This window comes from Sarcophilus harrisii, chromosome 5 (assembly GCF_902635505.1).
Source record: "Sarcophilus harrisii chromosome 5, mSarHar1.11, whole genome shotgun sequence".
In the NCBI taxonomy this organism is placed as follows: Eukaryota; Metazoa; Chordata; class Mammalia; order Dasyuromorphia; family Dasyuridae; genus Sarcophilus; species Sarcophilus harrisii.
The window spans coordinates 146,582,625-146,599,012 of NC_045430.1; the positions used below are offsets into that span (position 1 = coordinate 146,582,625).

General features: G+C 32.9%; 2 protein-coding genes across 2 annotated transcripts in view; one reads left to right on the forward strand and one right to left on the reverse strand.

Moving 5' to 3' along the window:
* Positions 1-16,388, reverse strand: part of CCDC146 (coiled-coil domain containing 146) — a 166,458-nt gene that overhangs the window by 123,507 nt on the left and 26,563 nt on the right. The gene's annotated exons all lie outside the window — the stretch shown is intronic.
* On the forward strand, positions 1,048-8,095 carry FGL2 (fibrinogen like 2). Its single transcript, XM_012550922.3, has 2 exons — positions 1,048-1,714; positions 4,746-8,095. Exons 1-2 carry the CDS (start codon positions 1,102-1,104, stop codon positions 5,459-5,461), a joined length of 1,329 nt encoding a protein of 442 aa, XP_012406376.1. The 5' UTR covers positions 1,048-1,101; the 3' UTR covers positions 5,462-8,095.

Consider the following 16,388-nt stretch of genomic DNA (forward strand, 5'->3'; position numbering starts at 1 on the left):
TATTCATAGTAGGTTTTGGCAAAAGTGTGCCTTAAGTTTTTTTGCTAGATTTCAAATAAATTTTGCCATATTAATCTATAATGAGAACAGAGAGTAGAACTCACAGTTATTTAACATGGCAGCGAAGATAAAGCTCTGGAAATTCCAATATCACCTCAAACTTTTAACTATCTATGTGATCCTGATCAATTAATTCTTTTGGGGTCAATTTCCTCATCTCCAATATGAGGATAAAAATAATTGATTACCTCATAGGGTTGTTGTGAGGAACAGATGAAATAATGAATACAAATTCCTTTGCCAAATCTTTAGAGTGTTATATGTATGTGTATGTGTTATATAATAATATATGGCTAGATGGATATGTGTATTGTGTAAATGTGTGTATATATATATGTATGTGTGTAAACATAGCATATATAATATATAGATGTATGTGTACATCTATATATTATATATGCAACAGATTTGTATGTGTATATAGTTACTATTAAGGTAATGATGGGTGAAATGAAAGCTCATTGTGAGGGTCATTCATTCTAGTATTTAAAAAAATTATAAAGTTTTTAGAAGTTTTACCTGAAAGGCCAAACAAAATGACAATGACAATGTACTTATCTCAGAAGAAAAAAAGGGTTGCATTGATCCTTTTCATATTCATGTTGTATTTCAAACCATCTAGGTTTACTAACATTGTTTTCATTTTTTATTTCAAAAAATGCACTGAAATGAAACTTAATTCAACGACTGCTTCCAAACTATTTAAATCACTTCTTAAAGCCCAAGAATTTTATTTGAGTTCACACTCTCAAACATAAAAGTAAAGTATATTCACTATTCATGGGCAGAAAGCACATGCATTGTGAGGAACAAACCCCTTTGGCTGAGAACCAGTACTAATTGCATTGACAAATTCCACTTGGTAAGGACTACCTACTCTTCCTCTGCTGTTAATATTTCTGAAAGTTGTGATGCAAGCTGTCCCACCCCTTTCTGAGAATACAAAAAGCCCTGACTCAGTCTGATACCTCACAGGCAGCTGTCTCTATTAAAGTTGCTCCAGTCTCCAGACTTCCCTTTTGGGCGAGTTCCTCTGCCAAGATGAACTTAGCTTACTTTTACTTACTGAGCTCAATTGTACCAGCTTTTCATAATGCCGGGGCAGTGGAAGACAAAGCAAAGGCAACTAAAGAAGAAAAATTTGATGCTACTTGTCCGGTGAGGCTGGAAACAAGTGGACACTGTAAGGAAGGAGAGGAGTGTCCCTACCAGATGAATCTGCCTTCCCTGACCATCCAACTACCCAAGTCATTCAGCATGATTGAACAGGTCTTTAAAGATGTTCAGAATCTCAAGGAAACTGTAAATAATCTGAAGAAATCTTGCCAAGAATGCAAACTGCAAGCTGATGATAACCAAGAAATGGGAAGAAATGATCCATTGCAGCCCAATACAGATGCTGCTGAAAAGGAGAGTGATAACCGAATTAAAGAATTGGAGACTGAAGTTAGTAGGCTGTTTTCCAATCTGAAGGATGCCAAAGATGAAATCAATTCACTTCACGGTCGCCTGGAGAGTCTGAATCTGGTAAACATGAACAACATAGAAAATTATGTTGACAGCAAAGTGGCTAATCTGACGTCTGTGGTGAACAGTTTGGACGGTCGATGTTCATCTAGGTGTTCAAACCTGTCGGGACTGCAGTCAAATTCTGGTATGTGAAATGTGCATTGTTATCATATGTTTTTACAGATCAAGAAATTTGAAAGCAAATAACATTTTGAAAATAAAACTAGAAGTAAAATGGTAAAAAGGGTAAATTAGATAAAGCTTTTTGTGTGTGCCTGCCAAGTTAAGATACAAAAACTAATGCAATTTTGAAATAGAGCATTTCTCTGATTTGTTCATGAAATTATACTGGATTTTATTAGATTCACTAAAGAGCACTTTGAATTTCACTTCTGTATCAAGATCTGTACAGAATTCTCACTAACATAAAATTGCTAATGATATGCACAGATACACTTCTGTACCAAAATCTATACAGAATTCTAACTAACATAAGATTGCAAATATATAAAAGCAGATGAAAATATCCACAGATATACTTCTATAATGAAGATCTGTACAGAATTCTCACTAACATAAGATTGCTAATGTCATATAAAAGCAAATGAAAAATATCCACAGATACAGTTTGATTGCTTAATTTTTCTAATATATTTAATCAGTGTGATTAATCAAGATTTACTTAAAATCCATATCAATGTTTGAAGTTTTGTTTAACAGGTTAGAGACATTTCATGAATTTTTTTACTGCCACTTATTAAATTCTTTAAGTAGGATCAAGGATCCTTGACAGATGTTCAATTTTTAGTTCAAAATCACATAACCACAAGAATCAAAGGGAAAAAAGATTTTATGGGAGGAATAAAAACAACTATGTGAATTCATATCTATGCAAGTCTTTCCACATTAACATTTCCTAATGGCATATAATCCTTTTAAGTGGAGATTTTTGGCAAGCAGCTAATATTTTTATAGTGAAAAATAAGACTCTTGGACTAACGTTTTTTTTTTTTTTATTTCTTTATCCTTTATCTCTTTTTTTTTTTTTTTGGCCAGAACCATGGCATTTTAAAAGGAGAAAAAATCCTTTGATAGAATTAAAGAAACACAACGGAAAGATTATATTACAAAATAAATTTAACTTTAAGGGGAAGCTAGGTGGTACAGTGAGTAGAGTACCAGCTTTGGAATTAGGAGGACCTGAGTTCAAATGTGACTTCAGACACTTAACACTTACTAGTTGTGAGACCCTAGGTAAGTCATTTAACCCCAATTGCCTTGCCAACACACATACACACCCCCCCCCCAAAAAATCAATTTAACTTAAGCTTAAACATTAGAACTAAACTTTACTTTGTTATTTAGATGTCTCAAATAAATTTTCTTTTAAATCACTTAACAGAAGTCAAAATAAAAGTATATAGCTTACATTACTACTTCCAAGCAGACACATCAGGTCTCTTTAGGAGAGTTACCACTACTGTTGGTATCTGTGGTCATCAATAGTTGTGATACCAGAGTCACAAGGAATAAACGTAAAATACCTTACACCCATACCCTAGCAGACATATGCCTAATTGTGGACTTCTTGAAATTGTTGGTATTGGTCTCCCTGGGGATTCTGGTTTCACACCTGAACTCTGGGACTACCACAGATGATAGTTCTGGTAGCTCCTGAAAATTCTAATGGTAGCAGGTACCTGTAGTTCTACTGTGAGACCCTTAAAGAGGGCCAGCAGGATAGATCCTCTTGGGGTTTGGTTATGTCCAGGGAACATTTTGGGGTCTGTGCCAAAGTCAGTGCCTGTATATTCTTTGGGGAAAGGCTCAGTAAAGGGATTCCTAAGGAATGGGAATAAGGGCTTCCTGGAAGAAACATAGGAACCAGCAGGATCCCTTAAGTTGCTATGTCAGAATCTTGAGGGATGTGTTTGGGAACACATTCTATTGTAAATGACATAACATGTAATATTAAAATGAGGTTCTAATCTAGAATAATTTAGATTGTAATTGAAATACTACTAAAGGATTCCTATTTTTAAATATATATGTATATTACACATAGAAAGATAAATGCATGTATATATGTGTATGTGTGTGTAGATAAATATAGCCTGAGCTATAGAATATCAGTAACATGTGGATATACCTAATAAAAACTTTATCCTATTTCCGAAGCCATCAATTCTCATAAAAGTTGGCTGGTAGTGGATTTCAATTTTTTTCACCAATTTCAGACAAAATCCAAGTAATCTAGATTACTTGATTATGTTGCAACAGAAAAAGAAACTAGGTAGCAGTAGATAGAGTACTCATCTTGGAGTCAGAAGAACCTGAATTCAAATCCACCCTCAGACACTTAACATTTAGCAGCTGATTGATCCAGCACAAGTAAGAATTGCAATCAAAGAATAGTTTATTCTATAATCAGTCTGACTTATTGGTTAATTATTATAGACATTTTATGTAATATAAGAATTTTATTTTATTAATTGTCCTATCAATACATGGTCAGAACTTGAAACGTTTCCAGGAGACTTAGTAGTGTCAAAAAAGAAAAAACAAACAAAGGTTGACATATCTGAACTCTTTAAACTTCTGCTAAACAACTGAAGTCACATTGCATATTCCTAGGCTACTAGGCAAGGTTGTCAGAGGATGACCCCATGAGGAGGAGAACTCATGAAATGTAGCACCCAGAGAGTTTAATTAAAAGCAGTGTGAAGAAAATACAAATCTGGACAATATTCCATGAGTAGTCTGTGCACAGTCGTAGGATAACTGTACTTTTGTTACCATAACTTAGTACAATTACAATTATCAGTCTTTAGCTTCCATAGCATAAAATTTCCCAATTCATCTATTCACCTTCTGCCCCAATGATATCTTTGCCAAGAAAACCTCAAATGGAGTTATGAAGAGATGGACACAATTGGAACAGCTAAAGAAGTAACACAACAATAACAAAAGGGTTTTTGTAGAATTAGGATAAATTAGTTTGAGTCAATTTCACAGAGAAATGTAGAAATTTTATTTTTGCTATTCCTTCTTTAATATTTAGTTTTTAGATCAAACTATGTTCTTGTGCCTATAAATTATTTCCACCCACAATTCTTTGTAAGCATACTTTATACTTGTCAATTAAATAAGTTTTCTTTTCTCTCCTGCCCTACCAGGCGCTATTACTCAACATCTACTATACAAAGACTGTTGGGATTATTATGGGAAAGGCCAAAAGAACAATGGAATCTACAAAGTTACACCTGATCCAAAAAATAAGACTTTTGAAGTTTACTGTGACATGGAAACCATGGGTGGAGGTTGGACAGTAATGCAGAATCGTCTAGATGGAAGTACTAACTTCAACAGAACATGGAAGGACTATAAAAATGGCTTTGGAAATCTTAGCAGGGAGTTCTGGTTAGGTAATGATAAAATTCACCTTCTGACCAAGAGTAAGGAAATGGTCCTTAGAATTGATCTTGAAGATTTTAATGGTGTCAAATTGTATGCTCTGTATGATCAGTTCTATGTGGCCAATGAATATCTCAAATACCGTTTACATATTGGCAATTATAGTGGTACTGCTGGAAATGCTCTGCGTTTCAATAGACATTATAACCATGACCTTAAATTTTTCACTACCCCAGACAAAGATCATGATAGGTATCCCTCTGGGAACTGTGGGCTTTACTACAGTTCTGGTTGGTGGTTTGATGCATGTTTGTCTGCGAATTTAAATGGTAAATACTACCACCAAAAATACAAAGGTGTCTTCAATGGGATTTATTGGGGTACATGGCCTGGCATGAGTACTGGTGAACCAAATGGCTTTAAACATTCTTTCAAGAGGGCAAAAATGATGATTAGGCCAAAATTCCTTGCATCATAAGTTACTATTCATTCTACCAGGTTTTCATCTAGTTATTTTCCTCAGCATTTTCCCTTCCCTTCCTTTCCCTTCACTTTCTTTCCTTTTCCTTTTCTCTCCTTTTTTTTTCTTCTGTTTCCTTTTGCAATAAATGCCTTCTATATAAAATTTGATATTTTCTACAAGTTAATTTTAAAATCATTTCCATGAACAAAAATATATCTCATTCCAATAGTTTAAAGCAGACATAGTATTTTAAATAATACAAAAAGATAGCAATAAGTTCCTGTGAAAATCTTAAGGTTTTTGTAGTTGTTATTGTTGTTGCTACTATCTAAATTTATACTTGGAAACAATGGTATTTAGATTTTAATTCAATTATATTTACAATTCTAATTAATCAATATTTGTTCAAATGAAATATCTCATTTATAGAGATAGTAACTATATTTTTGACAATTAAAACTATTAATTTCTTCATCCAAATGGCCTGTTTTAATACAAGTATGCCTGGGTATGTTAGACACTTCTGATACACAAACTTTTTCCTAGTCTTAAGTTACACTGTTTAAAAACTGAATAAACTGTGATTCTGATACTCCTTTTGTTTCCCTATATGTCTAACACATATCCTGGAATTTTCTGATAAGGCCTGATTCTATATCTAGTACATATCCTCAATAATTATTAAGCAGACTTATGGACCCTAATTTTCTATAACTGTTATGAAAGAATGTTCACATTGTTTTCTGAAAACATCTTAACATTTTTTTAAATCTGCAAGTCATAAACACACTTGGAAATAATATGACTTGACAACCACAGTTTAAAGATAATCTGTTCACTGTTCCTAAACTTGTTAGATGCTTGATACTAAAAAGCACTTTAATATTAAAAAAAGTCTTTTCTCTGTTCACTTTGCACAATGGTGTTTTATTTAAGGTTGCTTATTTGTGCCAGACTACTGGTAGAGGGTTTTTTAGGAAAAGAGAAAATGAAGTATTTGTAAGTCAAAATACTCTGAAGGTTAATTTTCTTTCTTTGTGATATTGTAATAAAATGTTTTGCCACATAGAAAATTAAGTTTTCTAAAATTGTCTCTCATATATATCCATATATAGTTAGGATTTAACCTATATATTATTTGTTCATGATTAGTATAACATTTCTTTCAAAAAGACAAAGAAAAAACATAGTCTCTGGAATTTTTATAATTAATCCATTAGTTTGGAACACATACATCATACTGTATGGAATCTGTCAAAACAAAACAAAACAAAACAAAACAAACAAGTATGCCTAACTTAGCAATTGTAAAAACTATATGAATCTGAAAGGTCTACAATGATATCCTATAAAATGTGCTGAGTGCCCCAAAAATGCCACAGTAACACACTCTGTATTATATTAGAATTGGCTTAAACACATTTGCTTTTACATTTTTCAGTGATTCTTTCTAATTTGATAGCAAAATATTCAAATTATGTTTAATAAAGCTGCAAGTTTTGCTCATTGTTTTATAATTATTTTTTCATAGAATAGGGCACATAGCTGCTTCTAGTAACCACAATTTATTTTCCCAAACATTCAGGTCATAGTTATGTTAGCTAAAAATGGTATATAAAACCGCCACTTTAAGAGTGAAAATGTTTTGTTCCAAATTATATGAAATACATGAACCAACAAATTAATATTCAGCTAAACATGGAGATCATGTACTTAACCACAATATATCTAACTTTAAAATGTAAAATTAATAAATTTTCAAGTGGAAAATGAAGTTCAGCAATGCCCAAAATATAGATAACTGGTGAATGATTTTAAGGAAATATATCTTAAAAGGATTTCAAACATATTTTTTATATTTTGGTTAATTTTTATATCTACTTTTACTTTAAAATGCCAATATTGTAAAATAGGTAACTTGGGGCTTAAGATTTTAAAAATCATAGTATTTATTGCAATTAATATATGAAAGAATTTACTAAATAAATGTATGTTATTTTACATGATGTCAGGTAATAGAAGATACCCTTTGGTGAAAATATCTTTATCAAAAATCTGCTTGTATGCATGGAAATAATGTTGATTTCATGGTAAATTCATTGTTACAATTTAGAATTTGGTAGGTTACTGTTGTGTATAGATATTCAAGAAATATTTTCTTTTAACTTCTGTTATTGGGCCAAAGTGGCATCTTCTTTCATAACTTTCCAGAGTTTTTCTATATTGCTTCTTTTTTTGCAAAATTCTTCAGACTTAATATTGTGAAGAATTGCCCATTAAAAGGCATGCATCTCATTTTATTCAAATATATTAAGATTATGATCCTCTAAACTTTTTTTTTGGTGAGAATAAATGAAACTAGGGCTGGCCAAAGTGATGTCTTATTCTCCAAAGTACTGCATCACTGAATGAGGCTTCAGGTTCCTTAATTATGCTATGGTCACAATATAGTTTAAGTTACCCATGAATTGCAGAGGACTCTATGACAGTATGGTACCTCTATTCTCAAGAGTTCAGTTTATTCTTTAATTTAAAAAGATTAAGTAGATCTTTTCTGAATTTTTGGTTGGTACTAAATTAGTACATAATTTAAACTTACAGTACTGATACTATACATGGTACCATTAAAAATTAACTTTGGCTAATATACACATACAGGGAATAGGAATTATCTAATTCATTAGTTAACTCCTGTGTGATTCTGTCATGAAGGAAAAGTCATTTGTAAGCAATCTTGATGACATCTAGTATTCCATAAAAATATTGACTAATGTTAGAGCCTTGAAAATGAAAATTATGTTAAATTCATATATACCTGGAAAAATGAACATTTTAGTGACAGAGATTAATGAACATATTAAAGTGAGGAAATTTAAATAGCATAAATGTAAAAAGCAAGCTAAAATATGAATTTGTTAATCACTATTCTATGTTTTTGCATAGCTACTCAATATCCGTCTTAGCTGTGATATACAATTTTAAGATAAAAGTGAAAAAAATCTGTGGGTAAAGTTGATAGATTTTGTAAAAATGATTATTTTTCAGTGTTTAAAATGTTCTTATGTCATATCTTTTAAATTTTGTAAAATAAAAGGGTAATCTGAAATTATCTGTTGCTTTTATATGAAAAAACTATTTCTTTCTGTAAAATGATACTGATATAACACTGATTGGGCAGGTAAGTGGCGAAGAGAATAGAGCACCAGTCAGGTAGACCTGAGTTCAAATACAACCTCTAACACTATCTATGTGACCCTGAGCAAAACTTAATTTGTTTACCTTAATCCACTGGAGAAAGAAATGGCAACCTATTCTAGTATCTTCACCAAAAGGAAATACCCCAAAATAACACCCCAAAGAAGTCACACAGAGTTGGACATGACTGAACAAGAAATCAACAAAAGGGCAAAAAAGAAGAAAAATCTTGCTTTATAATAATATATGAAATATCTGCAATATCTGAACTTCAAATTTTTTGGGAATTGTATTGAGCTGTATGTGCAAGTCTTGTGAGACATTATTTTCCACACTGCTGAATTGAAACATTCATGCAAGGCTCAGGAACATTTTGTTGTTTCTCCATCAATGAGCATTTATTAAATGTCTAAGTAGGCTGGCTACTATATTAGGCACCAAGGATACAAAAATAGAAATGAAATAGTCTTTTGACCCTCAAGGAAACTACACTTTTTAGGAATAAACAGTATGTAAACATACAAATAAATATAAAAAAGCACAGAGTAAATACAAGTAAATATAAAAGATATACAGAGTAAACACAAGGGAATTTGGGAGAAGTAGCTGATGAGATCAGGAAAGGACAACAAGAGATAACATAATGTGTGCAATATCTGAACTACAGATGTGTATTTCATATATGAGAAGGTAGCTAAGACACAGGGATGGAGACAGCCACTGTCAGCCAGTGAGTCAATTTGATTAGAATGCAGATTGTATGAGGGAGAGCACTAGGTGAGAAGTGTGGGAAAGTAGACTGAACTTGTATTAAGAAGAGCTTTCATTGTCAAACAAGAGAGATGGTATTTTATCCTAGAGACAAGAGAGTGCTCCCAGTGTTTCTTGAACAGCACAGTGAACATGTTCAGACCTGTGCTTTAGAAGTATTATTTTGACAACTGTATGGAGGATGTATTGTAGAGAGAGTCATAGTTAAGAGGCTATTTGAGGGCTCAGTGGATAGGGCATTGGCTGTGGAATCAGAAGGACCCAAGTTCAAATCTAAATTCAGACACTAGCTGTGGTTCTCTGGGCAAGTCATCTAACCCCAATTACCTTTCATTTACCCTCCCAAAAAAAGGCTATTGTAATACTCCAAGTGATAAATGAAGAGGTTCTGGTGAGGATAGGATTAAAAGAAAGATAGATTATGTAAAGAGGTTTTGTATCTAGTAATCAATCAAACAATCTATCAAGCACCTATTCTATGCTAGGCATTGTGATAATTAATGGGATTTTAAGTGAAAAGAATGAAATAATCACAGTTTACAATGAGTTTACATTCTAATGAGGGAGGCAACAAATACATATAAAATACATGCAGCTTAAATATAAATTTAAAATATATATTTATGTATATTATACACATCTACATACATAACATAATTAAATACAAGATTCTCTGGGAGAGAATATACTAGCATTGGGGGGGGGGGGTATCATGAAACACTTTATGTAGGAAATAGGGTTTGAGCTGTTATCATAAAGAAAGAGATGAATTCTTTAAGGTAAAAATAGTGCATTTCAGATATAGAAATGGGAGATGGAGCAACAAAAAACCAAGTCATATTTGGTAAGATTATATAGAGTGATGGAAGGAGAATACTTTTCAGTGATGTTGGAAAAACAGATTGGATCCTGGTTGTAAAAAGTGCTAACTCAAATTTTTTGGAGTGGACAAGATTAGGAAGTATTCTTGAAGAGAAAATGCAGTATAGCAGCAAGGAGAAATGCTCGTGTCGTGTTGATTCATTAAGACATGTATTTATAAAAATATTGAAAGTAAAAAAAAAACTATTGAACTAATTAATAAAACTAAGAGTTGGTTCTATGAAAAAGCCAATAAAATAGACAAGCCTTTGGTAAATCTGATTAGAAAAAAGGAGGAAGGAAAATGAAATTAGTAGTCTTAAAATGAAAAGGAAACTTTCCACCAATGAAGGGAAATTGGAAAAAAAGGAGTTATTTTGCTCAACTTTTTGCCAATAAATTTGATAACCTAAGTAAATGGATGTACCTCCAAAATATGACTTCCCAGACAACAGAGGAGGAGTAAATTGGAATATCCATTTCAGAAAAAGAAAAAAGGGGAATTAAACAACTCCTAAAAAAAATCCCCAGGACCAGATGGTTTACATGTGAATTCTACCAAACATTTAAAGAACAATTGGGAATGCTATATAAAAATTTGATAAAATAGGGAATGAAGGAGTTCTCCAAATTCCTTCTCTGACACAGACATGGTACTGATACCTAAACCAGGTGGTTGAAAACAGAAAAGAAAATTATAAAATTCCCCTTGAATATTGATGCTAAAATCTTAAATAAGATATTAGCAAAAAACGAAAATCATCCCCAGGATAATACACTATGATCAAGTAGGTTTATACCAGGAAGCAGGGCTTTCAATATTAGGGAAAACTATCAATATAATTGGTCATATTAATAACCAAATTAAAAAACCAATGATCATCTCAATAGATCCAGAAAAAGCATTTGAAAAATCCAACATCCATTCTATTAAAACCGGGTAAGGAATAAATGGACTTTTCCTTAAAAAATAAAGCACATCTATTTAAAACCATCAGTAACATATATGTAATGGAGACAAACTGCAACCATTCCCAATAAGATCTGAGTGAAACAAGGTTCCCCTATCCCTTACCATTTAATATTGTATTAAATGCTACTTTGGAAAAGGCTAGAAAGAGTTAAAGAAAAGAATAGAAAAGGGAAACCAAATTATCACTCTTTGTTTGACAATAAGATGAATTAGAAACCTCAGGATTCTATAAAAGTTATTGAAATAATCCCAAACTTTAAAAGTTGCTGGTTATAAAATAAACCCACAAAAGTCATCACACTCTTATATACCAACAAAATCCAACAGTCAGAGTTACAAAGAAATTCCATTTAAAGTAACTACTGATAATATAAAATATTTAGGAATCTATCTGCCAAGGGAAAATCAGAAACATGACAAAATTACGCCCTTTTCACACAAATTAAGTCGTCTTTAACCAATTGGAAAAATATTAAAATGCTCTTGGATAGGGCAGAAATATAATAAAGATGAAATATTACCCTAAATAATCTTTTATTTGCCTTACCAATCGTTCCCAAAACATTTTAATGACCTAGAAAAATAACAAAAAATTCATAGGAAAAACAAAAAGGTCAAGAATTTCAAAGGGAATTAATGGAAAAAAAAAATCAAATGAAGGGCCTTGCTTACCAGGATCTAAAATTATATTATGAGCAGGTTCCAAAACCATTTGGTATTGGCAAGGAATAATTGTTGATCAGTGGAATGGTTGGGTTCAAGGGACAAAACAGTCAACAACTATAGCAACTGTCTTTGAAAACCAAAGACCCCAGCTTTTGGGGATAAGAAAACTGTTTGACAAAAAGTGGGAAATGGAAACTTATGGCGAACTGGGCATTGTTCCACCAAGACCGAACCCAAGATAAGGTCAAAATGGGTTATGATCGGATAAAGAATGAAATTATAAATAAAAGAGGAACACAGGATAGTTTACCTCCAGCCTGTGGAAGGGGAAGAATTTATGAAAAAAGAATTAGAATCTTACTGATCACAAATAGAAAATTTATGTACCCAAACTGAAAAGTTTTTTGTACAAAAAAACAATGGACAAGATTAGAAGGGAAAATAAACTGGGAAAATATTTTTACAGTCAAAAAAGGGTTCTGATAAAGGCCTCATTTAAAATATAAAGAGAATTAACTTAATTTATAAAAAATCAAGCCACTCCAATTGAAAAAATGGTCAAAGGAATGAACAAAATTCTCAGATGAAGAAAAAACATTTCTATCAATGAAAAGTTCCAAGTCATTATTAATCAGAGAAATGCAAATTAAGACAACCTAAGATCCATACACCCGTGTTGGCTAAGATGACAGGGAAAAAATAATGATGATTGTTGGGGTGCGGGAAAATGGGGATACTGATACATTGTTGGTGGAGTTGTGAATGAATCCAACCATTCTGGAGGCAATTTAATATGTCAAAAGTTATCAAATTGTACCCCTTTATCCACAGTGTTACTACTGGGCTTATATCCCAAAAAATCAAAAAGAAGGAAAGGGACCTGTTGTGCCGAATTTTGAGCCCTCTTTGTAGTGGCTAGAAACTGAAACAGTGGATGCCCATCAGTTGGAGAATGGCTGAATAAAAGGGTATATGAATTTATGGAATATTACTGTTCTGTAAGAAATGACCAATGGATTTGAAAGGCCTGGAGACTTACGAACTGATGCTGAGGAAACAAGCAGGACCAGGAGATCATTATATACTTCAATAACAATCATGTGACCAGTTCTGATAGACCTGGCCATCCCTCAAAATGAGATCAACCAAATCATTTCAATGGAGCAGTAATGAACTGAACCAGCTACGAGAAAAACCTGGGAGATGACTAAAACCATTACATTGAATTCCCAATCCCTTATTTTGCCCCCCATTTTGTTTCCTTCACAAGCTAATTGTAAATATTTCAAGTCGATTCTTTTTTTAAAAAAAATAAAAATTTGGTCATGATTAAAAAAAGACATGTATTTATAGAATTACATAATGGTAAAAGCAAAGGAAAAATTTCTCCAAGTTTTGGTTTTTTAAAAAAATCACTGTTAAGGAAGTACTATTATAATAATATACTTTTCAAAAACAAAGCAAAAACATCATAATTGGATAAAAAAAAGTCTTTAAAAAATAATATCAGAGGACCAGCAGCAAGGATAGTGGAGAAGAATGAAGCAATACTTTCGAATTCTCCCCAAAACTACTCTAAAAATTTTAAGAAGAGCATCATATTGAGTTCTGTTCATGAAAACTATGAGGAAACCATAGTGGGTTAGTTTTCTTAACCCAAATCACAAATTAAGTCTAAGGGCAAGTAATCAGGGTAGGAACTACGGAACAAGAGCAGACCTGCAGATTTGTTGCTCAGAACACAACTGGGGATGAGGACAGCAACTGGATACCAGGACTGTGCCCAATCACATCTTCAGTGTTTAGATGCAAATCAAGATTTATAACTGAGAAAGTCCAAGAATTAAGTTATGCTAAATCTGTCTGGTTAGTACTTTTTCAAGATTTGCAGCAACCTGCAACCATGCTACTTCTTTGATTTATGAAAACTCAGTATTTGATTGTCAGAAAACACAATGATAGAACCAACAGATAATACAAAGGGCAAGGATCATAAAATAATATTCCAGAAGTCAAATGAATGTCAAAGTCATTGGATAAGACCCAAGAATGTTAGCAAGAAAAACTACAGGGGGCAAAATGCATTTTAATGGGAGAACCTTCCTAATGAAAAGATTGCATAGAATCTGCATAGAAACTTTGAAGTTGAAATACAGGAGTTGTTAGTTCATAATTAATAAATATTAAAGAGACTAGATGAGAATCAATTGTTCATAATCCTCTGTGAATTCTATCATCATCATGGGTCATAGAAGGGTTCTAATTACACAGGAGCTGGGAATGGTTCTGTTGTGATGATCTTAAGTGTTGTGGTGTAATCCTGAGGAATGTTATGGTAATAAGCCCCAGGCTACCTGGCCTTGGAAATAATGTAGTCAATTTAGGAATGTAGCTGTTGGGAGTGATGTGATACAACCTTAGAGAATGTGTCAAAAAGAGTTGGACTTGGTATCTTTATTCTTCAAGGAAGTTCAATTTGTTATCCAAAAGTCTCACATCTGGACTCAAACAAGCACTTATTAGTTTCATGGGAGAAGAAAGGGGGGTTGTTTTTTGATCATTACCAAACTTCTTACCAATCATGTGAGCCTAATTCCCATGTCATTTATCCTATTTGATTTATTCCTGTTCTATATTCCTCAACTTTATCTCTGTTTTCCCCATCAATTTACCAACTTGCTCCCTGCTCTTTGCTATCTTACTCTCTTGGAATTCAGCTCTTTTTAATTGGTACTAAAATTCTAATAAAACTTTATCTCTTCATTTAGAAATTATCTAAGTTTCCAAATTCTTTTGGGACACTCATGACACCAATTCAGAACCCCAATATATTTTGGGGACTAGCCCTCTATCCCTATTCCATTGGGAATGGAAAGCGGGCAAGAGGAATATAGTAGGGGAAGAGGGAAAAGGAGAAAAGAGAAATTATCTCACTATCAGGATGTATAAGTATACAGCTATACAAATGAGGAGGAGGGGGTGACTAACACATCCTCCTCTATTTCATCTGAAGTATTCAAAGAAGAGAAAAATATGCACACATATATAAGGTACCTAACACATAATTGAGTACAGAAATATATTTTACTCAACAGGAAAATGAGAAGGAAAAGAGAAAAGAGAGAAAAAGAAATTAGAGGGAAGGCAGATTAAGAGAGAGTTTAGTTCCAAACAAAATAAATCTAACTAAAGATATACAAACAAATATTTATAGTTTTTTGGGGAGTGGGAGGTGGAAAAGAATGGGACTATGCATTGCCCATAAATTGGGAAATGGCTCAACAAGTAATGGTATATTTATATGATAGAGTATTATTGTGCTATAAGAAATGAAGGGATGGTTTCAGAGAAACCTAAAAATATTTGTGTGAACTAATGCACCATGAAGTGAACAGAACAAGATTAACTTATACTGTGACAATAATAAGGTATAAATAAACAAATTTGAAAGAACTAGGAACTCTGATCAGTATAATGACCAATAAGGATCTGAGAGAGCTAATGATGAAATATATTACTCTCCTCCTGATAGAAAGGTCCCCAGAGGCAGCAGCAAAAGAAGAAAGCAAGCAACCTGGGTAGAGAGCCAGGCTAGTTCTTCAGTAAACTCTTCAGCCCAGAACCATCCGACTGAACTCAGATAATTTAGATAATGAGCTTCATTCATTACCACAGTTGTGGATTCAGGGTGTGTGTGTGTGTGTGTGTGTGTGTGTGTGTGTGTGTGTGTGTGATAGCCTTTAAAACTTAAAAAAAAAAATAGGGAAACAGAAAACTGCCTATAAACATCTACCAAGAGAGAAAGCTCAAATACATAGGTTTCCTCTCTATGGGACCTATCATACCTGGGCTTGATAAATCATGGATATTCTAATGACAATTTATTGATATTGCTTATTTGTCCTCACTTAATTTTAAGGGATCATGCACGAGGCAATCTCTAGTGATGATGTTACTCATTCTTGGAGAGCCTCTACTCTGTGGATCCTGGGCAAGCACATAAAGCTATTGGACCTATTATTTCTTTGGAATATGTGAGTTAGTCAGTCAGCCAGCAAACATTTCTTATGTATAAGGGAGTTTGAAAATCAAGTAGACAAGCAGAGGAAAAATTGCAAAGAGAAATGAGAGTGATGCAAAAGGAAATACAAAAAGCTAATGAGGAGAAAAATGCATTAAAAAGCAAAATTGGCCAAATGGGAAAGAAAGTACAAAAGCTCACCGAGGAAAATAATTCTTTAAAAATAGAATTGAGCAAATGGAAGTTAAGCTAGGAAATCAAAATACAATAAAACTAAACCAAAAGAATGAAAAAAAAATAGAAGAAAAAAAAGAAATATCTCATTGGAAAAACAACTGACCTGGAAAATGGACCTAGGAGAAATAATTTAAAAATCATTGGTCTACCTGAAAGCAAAGATCAAAAGAAAAGAGCCTGGACATCATCTTTTGAGAAATTATCAAGAAAAACTGTCC

Coding starts and splice junctions, on each gene's coding strand:
- FGL2 (XM_012550922.3), top strand. CDS start 1,102: ATGAACTTAGCTTACTTTTACTTACTGAGCTCAATTGTACCAGCTTTT. Junction 1,715..4,745: donor GGGACTGCAGTCAAATTCTG/GTATGTGAAATG, acceptor CTGCCCTACCAG/GCGCTATTACTCAACATCTA.